This window comes from Danio rerio, chromosome 21 (genome assembly GCF_049306965.1).
Source record: "Danio rerio strain Tuebingen ecotype United States chromosome 21, GRCz12tu, whole genome shotgun sequence".
Lineage (NCBI taxonomy): Eukaryota > Metazoa > Chordata > Actinopteri > Cypriniformes > Danionidae > Danio > Danio rerio.
This window is the reverse complement of record NC_133196.1, coordinates 14,489,166-14,499,738: the sequence shown is the minus strand read 5'-3', so window position 1 is coordinate 14,499,738 and position 10,573 is coordinate 14,489,166. Positions and strand designations below refer to the sequence as shown.

The window sequence follows — 10,573 nt, the reverse complement described above, 5'->3', positions numbered from 1 at the left end:
TTTACCTGAGCAAAAAGGAAATTGTGCTTTACAAATGCCACAAGATGGCGATATTTATTTAACGCATTTCATTCATTTATTTATTCATTTTCCTTCGGCTTAGTCTTCTTATTCATCTGGGGTCGCCACAGTGGAATGAACCGCCAACTTATGCAACATATGCCATACACAGCGGATGCTCTTCCAGCTGTGACCCAGTACTGGGAAACATCTATGAGCAATTCCAGCGCTATGGATGTGACATTTGCAGTAAAAACTCAAAACATAAATTCACTGAGAGAGTATATCTTTACAATTTATTAAAGTATCTGCTCATATTTTCCATAACAACTAGCCACAGTGTTATGGGATCAGAAAACTATCAATCTGTAAACATGTTTTATACTTTAAATGAGGAAAATAAACATATCATGGAAGTGACTAAAAAAAGTCTGCAAGTTTACAGTGTACAACATACTTTGTAGAAATTCTGCGAATTAAACTACACAACCCAAAATAAACAATGATAATCAAGAGGATAAGAGTCGGCTCACTATGTAACAAAAATGACTGATTTGACTTTATTTTACATTTTTGCATTGATAAGGAAAAAAGCTTCATAATGGATGTGACGTCTCTCCGTTATAGATGTGATATATGTGAAATTGCCAGTCGTGTGACTTTGTTAAATCAAGTATAATTGTTTTAGAACACTGACAGAGACATTTTTGAGTAGTTTTACAGTCCTGTACAAATACAAGCCTACACAAAAAAACGTAGAAAGGATCAACTATTTTGGTAAAAAAACTTTTCTTTTTTTATGGCAAGGTTGACATTTGCATGGAATTGCTCCTATAAACACTCATTCACACTCATACACTATGGCCAATTTAGTTCATTCAATTCACCTAAAGCGTATGTCTTTCGACTGTAGGGGGAAACTTGAGCACCTGTAGGAAACCCACAGGGAGAACATGCAAACTCCCCACAGAAATGCCAACTGGCCCAGTTAGAACTCGAACCAGCGACCTTCTAGCTTTGAGTTGACAGTGCTAACCACTAAGCCACCATGTCGCCCTATTAACCCTTTTGCTTATTGAATTTAAAAACAAGCTAGCCCTGTATTCTGAAGCATAAGCAATAATTAAGTAAAATATTAAACCAGGAAATGTTATGTTTAATCATTTTTATTGATTATATATATTATTTATTTATTTTAGTATATATGTATTGTTAAAGGTGACGTAGTGGCACAGTAGGTAGTGTTGTCGCCTCACAGCTAGAAGGTCACTGGTTCGAGCCTTGGCTGGGTCAGTTGGCATTTCTCTGAGGAGTTTGCATGTTCTCCCTGCGTGTGCATGGGTTTCCTCCGGGTGCTCCAGTTTCCCCCACAGTCCAGACATGTGCACAGGTGATTTGGGTAGGCTTAATTGTCTGTAGTGTATGCATGTGTGTGGATGAGTGTGTATGGGTTTCCCAGTGATGGGTTGCGGCTGGAAGGGCATCCGCTGCGTAAAACAAATGCTGAATAAGTTGGTGGTTCATTCCGCTGTGGCGACCCCAGATTAAAAAAGGAACTAAGCCGAAAAGAAAATGAATGAATGAATGAATGTATTGTTAAAAAGTGTATATCATTTTGTAAGAATGTACAGTTTTACTTATGTGTGCCTATGCAATTAAAGTTGAAATGCAAAAAAGACCAAATAAAATAAATTTGCTATCAAGAGAAATTGTGAAAAGTTAAAAATTGAGGAAACAATTTAATTAGCAGCAAACAGTTTCATACAGTCCACATGTATGTATATGTATGTATGTATTGTGTTTCTTTATCTTATTTATTTATTTATTTTAGCTTTTATATTTATTTGTTTGTATTAATAGTCAGCGTTTCTTAGCCTGTACGAATTTTCCTAAATTTGCCTATAATGGATTGTTAATAATGAAATGCAAATAATAATAGTGTTTCTTTTATTTATTCATTCATTTTATTTTTTGCTTAGTCCCTTTATTAATCTGGTATCGCCACAGCGGAATGAACTGTCAACTTATCTAGCATGTTTTACACAGCGGATGCCCTTTCAGCTGCAACTCGTCACTGGGAAACATTCATACACACATTCACACACATACACTATGGACAATTTAGCTTGGGGTAAACTGGAGCACACAGAGGAAACCCACGCGAACACGGGGAGAACGTGCAAACTCCACACAGAAATGCACACTGACCCAGCTGAGGCTTGAACCAGCGACCTTCTTGCTGTGAGGCAAACGTGTGACACACTGCACCATGCCTCTCCCCAATTTATTATTATTCATTTATTTTTTTTTCGGTTTAGTCCCTTCATTAACCTGGGGTCACCACGGTGGAATGAACCACCAACTTATCCAGCATATGTTTTAATCAGTGGATGCCCTTCCAGCTGCAACCCATCACTGGAAAACACCCATACACTTCCATTAACACATACACTACAGACAATTTTAGCCTATACCCAATGTACCGCATGTCTTTGGACTTGTGGGGGAAACCAGAGCACCCAGAGGAAACCTGGGCGAACAAGGGGAGAGCATGCAAACTACACACAGAAACACCAACTGACCCAGTCGAGGCTCGAACCAGCAACCTTCTTGCTGTGAGGCGATTGTGCTACCCACTTTGCCACCGCGTCACCTTAATTTATTATTAATAATGATTATTTAATATAAATATCTATATTATTTATTATATATTTATTGTTATTTATTATTATTATTACTTTTGCTAATTGTTAAAAATAACCTGATACTCTTTATATTCTTACATTCTACATGTCATGAATATTTTCAATAAACATGCTTATAAAAAAACAGATATCTTCTCCTAACATAACTTGTGTTTAAAAAATAGTATTTAAAACAATAAATACGTGAATGTACTTACTACAGTAATACCTGTCAATTATTACAATTATTCTCATTACATACAATGACATTAAACCAAACTCCAAACTTAAAACACGTACGATGCCAGATAACATTACTCATATTACTCAAAAGTTAAACTAGATTATAACAAGGGCAAACTAAATAAATTAATATGCAAAGTTTTACATTTTCTTCTTATTACAGTAGACGTTCTTTACAACAAAACCATTATTAATTTATGATTAATAATGATTATTTATTTAAATATCTATATTATTTATTATATATTTATTGTTATTTATTATTATTATTACTTTTGCTAATTGTTAAAAATAACCTGATACTCTTTATATTCTTACATTCTACATGTTATGAATATTTTCAATAAACATGCTTATGAAAAACAGATATCTTCTCCTAACATAACTTGTGTTTAAAAATAGTATTTAAAACAATAAATACGTGAATGTACTTACTACAGTAATACCTGTCAATTATTACAATTATTCTAATTACATACAATGACATTAAACCAAACTCCAAACTTAAAACACGTACGATGCCAGATAACATTACTCATATTACTCAAAAGTTAAACTAGATTATAACAAGGGCAAACTAAATAAATTAATGTGCAAAGTTTTACATTTTCTTCTTATTACAGTAGACGTTCTGCCTCATTAATTATTCATCAGCTTGTCAGCATGGGCGGGGTTCCGGACCCGGAAGTCAGATGTTGCTGTTGAGTCACCCCTGACTGGTAGCAGCCAGATAGCGGAAAACAACTAGAGATGATGCTGGAAAGCACGGCATCTTTGAACCGATCCAGAGAGTGAATAAATGCGTTTGTCCATACGGATACCGCCTTGAGCATTTGTGGTTCGCTCTTCGAGACTGACGTTGTATCAAAATGATGGAGGAAATTGACAGATTTCAAGTGCCACCAGTGAATCCAGAGATGAAGCTGCTGGTAAGTGTCACTTTCACTACATGATTAGAGAATAACACTATGTACTTTTACAGGACAAGGGAAATGACAGTGTGTGTATGAAGACAGTAATTCTTGTCTGGCCCACTAACGCAGGGTACATTACCAAAAGGATCCGTGGGGATGTTTAGACTGTTAAACCGACATATGCAACTCTCTAGATGAATGATTCCCTGTTGTTTTGGTGCTGACATTGACTCAGTCGTGCTTCGAGAATGTTCGTGAGTAAAACATGTGCAAAATAACCCTGCCTTAATGAGACAAAACAAAAATGCCCAAATTATAAGCTATATTTGTAATGCTGTTTACTGTGTGTAATTAGGGGTGACTGATACGTGAATGTGTTGATGTAGTGAATCGGATCTTTTAATTGATTCGGTCCAAGCGGTTCATTTACTATTTTCGATTGTAATTGAATCACTATGAAAATACAGTTCTTGCTCCAGATGCATCTGTTTCCGATTGATAATATAATGAGCTTACACTTACATTCATAGTGAGCTTACACATTTATCAGAGAGATCAAACATGCTGCAGGTTAAGAAAACGCAAGCAAATTGAAAAAGTTGAGACTAGGGGCCCTGTCACACAGCCCGCTCAATAAGGCTCAAGATGTGTTTTGGCGCGATTTATTGCTATTTTCAGACCAGCGCAACTCTAATTTTCACATTGTGCATCATGTTGTTTGAATAGCAAATCCATTCACGCTACTTTGTGGACTCATGGGTGTTCCATTCTAAAAAGGAGGTTTGTTAAGGCGAATTGTTGACGCATTGTTATTTTGAAGAACTAAATTAGACCAAGCCATTGACCAAGTAAAACCTGGTCTAAAAAAATCCAGCACAGAGCACGCTAGTTATGTGCCTTCACAGGTCCAAAACGCTACACGCTGTTTAATTCACACAGGATGTACAGCAATATACAAATATTTTTACAAATGAACAAAAAATAAAGGATTAAAATGTTACAAAAATTATTATTTTCTACATAAATATAAAAACCACTACCTCCATGCCTTTTTCACCTCAGGGGCTTTTTTTCTGTTTATTCATGGCAATCAGCGTTTTTATAATGTTATTATTATTAGCGGTGTTATTCATTATATGCATATTTGTATTTGTTTTAAAAATTGTTTTAATAAAAAGGAATGTCCGCCTGTCAGGGTTTGGAGACGTATGCATCACCATATAGTGCTTAAGAATAGGATGTGAGTTTGAATATAACTCAGTTTTTGACCACACTTCGTTATTATTGTTCATTTATTCATTTGCTGGAAATTAGAAGTGACGCATAAAGTTAGAAATTGTTTTGAAACAAGTCTTTGCATTTAATAAATAAAATTATATATGTAGGCTAATGCATGTCTTTAGTGGAGTGCGTACAACACTGTTTCCTCATCCACGAAAGTAAAGGAGTAAAGAGAAAGTAAAGAGTCTCAATGGAGGAGGCTCGTTCTTCATCCTTGCACTACAGATGGTCTTTTTAACTGTTTTCTCGCAAGTGAAGTGTTAAAGGGTCACGAAACAACAAAACACATTTTTTGAGCTGTTGACAGTCGTATATGTGTCCCACACTGCTAAAAACACTATTAGGACACCTATATTTCACTAAAAAGTGTAAATTGGTTGTTTTTGCGTTATTTCAAGCAAATTTGTGCTTCCGGTTTGAAACGAATTTTTGAAGCTGCGTCACAGTCATGACATAATAGCGTTGTATTCCAGCATGCAGACTGGGCGTCTGTGCCAGAGTGTGTCTTATTACGTCTTACAGTGTGTTGCATTAATGCATGAGTAAAGCTTGGTTCAAACCAATCAGCGCGCTCTATTGTGCAACTTCATTAATATTCATTACTGTCAGAGTGTAGACGGCAGAGACGCCACGTTGTATTGGCAAAACAAGCGTGAAGTGTTGCTGCAGTTAAGTTTTGTTTTCATTTTCTCTCTGTGAGAGCGCAGCTGGCGTCACCTGTGGATTAGCAGTGTACGCGACGCGCGGCAACAATAACTTGCGTGTCTAAGGAGGATTATTGTTTACCTGAGAGCTGTTCTCATCTGCAAACGCTGAGATCCGGATTCGCTTGTAGTCTCCTCTAAATAAAGACGCAGCTCTAGTTGCTGTGGATTGTCCTGTCTCTACAGATTTGGTAAGTGAGCGACCAGTGCTCTTTGTTTATTCAGTTCGTATTTTATTCGTATCAAACAAACTATTGCACCGAGTGTAAACAAGTTAGCACTAACAGTTACAACCAAACTATAACCTCGTGTTGGATTTTGTGACCGGAATAACACACGCGGCTTTCTGACGCATCTAAGTTTCCGGGAAATGCTGAGTTTTTTTTTCTCTCATTCGCCGTGCGGTATCAAACATTGCATGAAAAATAAACGCTTAGAGCAGTTCCTCGAATCAAATATCATGTTTGTCGGGAGGGACATGAATGAATTCCCTGAATGAAAGAGCCAAACTGCAGTTAAAGTCCACCATTTAATAATTTGGCAAATAATTCGACTACAGATGTCCATGTAAACACTGTCCGCTGTGGTTGTGTGTTTTGACTCTGAAATTCAGCGCGCCCAAATAGACACTCCCACACCAAGCCTCTTTACTTCCTCCGACACTCCCCCCTAAACAGAGCTGGACACGCCCACTTTTCTGACTTTTTCCAAAGTAGAGGTGTGAAAACACCCTTCTGAAACGAGGGGGTTTCATGGCCCTTTAAGTTTTTCATCTTACAAAGTCTGCCATTTAAATAGCAAATGCGCCATGGCATGACTCAACTGACTCTTAAAGGGAATGTGTGATGAGACTCTGATTGGTTTAATGCACATTATGCCGCAGGCACACTTAAGTTTGTGCACTGCGTAAAGGGGCGTGATTAAGCAAGATGATTAGACATTAAAAAAGTGAGGGATTGGTCCATGTTTTAAATTTTTGTCTAGAGAGGTCATGTTTTGATCCTCGATTCGTCTCAAGCAGTCAAGTGATGCAATTTCGCAGGTCAGAGTTCATCAAGCTTGAACTTTTCAACACAGTGATCTGTGAAACTTGCAGCACGACCTAGCGTTTCCGGTCTGATGCATTTGCGTGCGTATGAATAGAAGTCTATGGGGAGAAAAGTCCAGTGTGACCGCAACTTTATGCTCAAAACACACCCATAACTCATTAAGAGAATAAGCACAACCCTGTAAGACCATGCACCAGATAATAGATTGTTAAAATAGAGCCCTATATCTTCATCGATTTGACATTGTATATATGCGCAGACACGTTTTTTTTTAACATATGCAAATACAGAAATGTGTTAGAAGTCTTCATAAAGTGATGAACCCGGCTACTTTCTGTTTAGATTTAGTGGCTTATTTAAGGATAATTGTGTAATTAATTTGTCATATTATTATGGCTAAAAACTGCAAACAACAAAGAATCATATGACTAGGATGTTAAAATAAACAAAAAAACTTCACCATGTGTTTTCTTAATTTGCAGTCAGTGCATTTGGGCCAGCTGTATGTGAGTGATTAAATACAAGTTTGGTTCAAAAATAGCAGAAATGCTGTAAATGAACCTTTTAATTATGGCAGATTCAGTACAACATGCTGATACATCGTTGGAATTAAAATTCAGGCAAAGTAATCACTTAAATCTAAATAAAGTGAAATTTTACTGATAAGAACTCACAATAATAAAGATAATAATTACAAACAATACAAGATTGGAACCGTGTTTGCGTGGGTTTCCTTTGTGTGCTCCAGTTTCCCCCTCAAGACATCCGCTACAAGTGAATTGGGTAAGCTAAAATTTTCCGTAGTGTATGTGTGTGAATGAGTGTGTATGGATGTTTCCCAGGAATGGGTTGCAGCTGGAAAGGTATCCGCTATGTAAAACATATGCTGGATACGTTGGCAGTTCATTCCACTGTGGCAACCCCAGATAAATAAAGGGACTAAGCCAAAAAGAAAATAAATGAATGGATGACAAGATTGGAAGGACTTCACTTAAAATATGAGAAAACGCTCAGTTGTGAGGGTGTTTGCAGCGCAGCATTTTTTTTTTCAGTCAATTGTCCTTACAAGTTGTTGTGGTTGTAATGTACAGTTGCATGTTATCCGCTCCTCAACCACTGTGATTTGATGGCTAGCTCAAAAGTGACACTGATTTTTTTAGCTTACAACGTCTGAAAAACCACAAAGCATTTAGGGATGACTGTAAAAAATGCAGTAAACTCTAGGCGAGATACAGCTGTGGTTACTTGCATCAGTATAATATAGTTTTTTGTAACATTGTACCACAATACTACGGTTGGAAAAAAAGAAAGAAAAATGTCTGTACCTGAATACTGTTAAAATCCTCAGAAAACCAACAGATAGTGCTGTTTCGGCTTAGTCCCTTTATTAATCAGGGGTTGCCACAGCAGAATGCTGCAACCCATCACTGGGAAACACCCATACACTCTCATTCACACACATACACTACGGGCAATTTTAGCTTGCCCAATTCACCTGTAGCGCATGTTTTTGGACTTGTAGGGGAAACCAGGGCACCCGGAAAAAACCCACTCGAACACGTGGAGAACATGCAAACTCCACACAGAAATGCCAACTGACCTTGTTGATGTTTAAACCAGTGATCTTCTTACTGTGAGGTGATTGTGCTACCCACTGCGCCACTGTGATGCCCTATACTCCCAACATGAACTTCCGAATTTTTTTTAGCTTACAACGTCTGAAAAACCACAAAGCATTAAGGGATGACTGTAAAAAATGCAGTAAACTCTAGGCGAGATACTGCTGTGGTTACTTGCATCAGTATAATATAGTTTTTTGTAAAATTGTACCACAATAATACGGTTGGGTTCGGGGAAGATGTTTATAATATACAACTTAATGTGCAATGTAATAAGTAATATAAATAATTCTTGTTAGAATTTTTGTTTTTGCATTACTGTGAGGGTTAGGATAGACGTTAATAAATAAATTGAATGTGTGCGTTAATAATTACGGTTTTTGCATTACTGAGAGGGTTGGGATAGATATTAATAAAATACAATTAATGAGTAATTTAATAAATAATACAAATAATTCTCATTAACTTCTGACTGCAGCTGTATCCCTTCTTGCAACAACCATAAAGTGCTCGCTCAACCATGATGCAGGCACTTTAAAAGCATGCCGTTACCATTGACAACAGAAAACGAATGCCAGCTAAAGAAGAAAACGCTTCGCTGGACACGCAGCCTTAATTTTGTTCTCCTCTGCAGATAGCAGCAAACACATGCATCCAGAATGTCTTGAATTTCCAATTTGAGTTGAATATTGATTTCCACAGAAGTAAGTAAGTTTTCATTCTGAAAGGCCTGTATTTTCAGGGGAGACTCAAAAGTGCACTTTAAATTGAACTGGATTGGTGTGATATGGCCCGGAGGCATATTGTCATTCCTTTTTCATTGGAGCCCCACTATTCCCAAAGTGCCAAAGACCCAGCTGTTACCCTATACAACAAACTGTGCTTTCTCATGCTAATTCATTCTTCTGTGGGCAGAAAAGAACACAAGCCCACTGCAATATGGCACCTGCTATTCAGAGAAGAATGCTGGATCCTTAGAGGAATTTACTAGCTGGCTTTCTTATTTATTGTGCTCATCATCTTTTTTATATGCCTTGTCTATACATAGATGAAGAAGGCTGTTCTATTAGGGTAAGGGTCAGTTAAGGCCACAGAAAATGTATTTTCAGCTTGGATAAAAGGAGGTCGGCAGTAACAGTAAGCCGAAACAATCCTTGCCAGTTTGCGGTAAATATGATTTTGCCAAGTAGGACATTTTCCCGGGTCAGCATCTTTTGTTGGTCCTAGAACAACATTCCTGTTATAACATTGTCCAAACCTAAATGATTTACTCATCCACAGACTATCCAAGATGTTGGTGCTTTTTTAAATCTCCAGTTGAACATTATTGAAGATTTCTTAGCTGAATTCTTGAATATGTATTAATTAATTTGTTACATTGATTCTTGAAAATTCATAATTTGCAAGTTAATGGCGATTGGCACTTCCACAGGCGAGAAAATGTATACTTTTGGACCCTGATTATAATGTATATTAAGAAAACAATCAGTTTGTTTAAAAATTGGTCTGAAATGCTTGTTAACATAAAGGTACTTTCATGTAGGGCTGCACAATACATCATTGCATCGATATCGCAATGAGTGCATCCACAATAGTCACATTGCAGTTCTGAATTAAAGTTGACCAGGATCTACAGAATTATATTTAATTACTTTTTTTGTATGGAATTTATATGGTTTATTCATTAAGTCTTTTTTTTTTTTCTTGTCAAGATATCTTTAAGAGTGAGATTATTACTTACCCCACTAGTAGATGATTTAGCTTGTTATAAGGAAAAACTCTTAATTTTTACTTATTTCTTTTGATGGTGAAAGCAAAACAATATTTTTTTTACTTGCTCTAAGATTTCTTTGATATTTGGAGTAGAAATGAGACACAAAAGCAAAATGTCTGTACCTGAATACTGTTAAAATCCCCAGAAAACCGTCAAATAGTGCTATTCTAACAGTCTTGTGAAACTGTTGTCCTATCGCAAAATTTATTGCAGAAAAATAAAATATCACTTGATTTTTCCAATATCATGCAGCCCTAATGCGAGGATGTAAATGATAATTGAATAAATTTTGTAAATGATAAGTC

The 10,573-nt window shown here is 36.7% G+C and overlaps 1 protein-coding gene across 2 annotated transcripts in view; it reads left to right on the top strand.

Annotated features, from left to right (window-relative positions):
• Positions 1-3,641: 3,641 nt before the first annotated feature.
• fam219aa (family with sequence similarity 219 member Aa) overlaps positions 3,642-10,573 on the top strand; it is a 35,852-nt gene continuing 28,920 nt past the window's right edge. The window contains 1 exon segment of one of the 2 annotated variants that reach the window (NM_001003591.1): positions 3,642-3,856. In NM_001003591.1, the coding sequence (NP_001003591.1) occupies positions 3,797-3,856 (60 nt within the window). In that variant the 5' untranslated portion in view covers positions 3,642-3,796. 2 annotated transcript variants of the gene reach the window in all.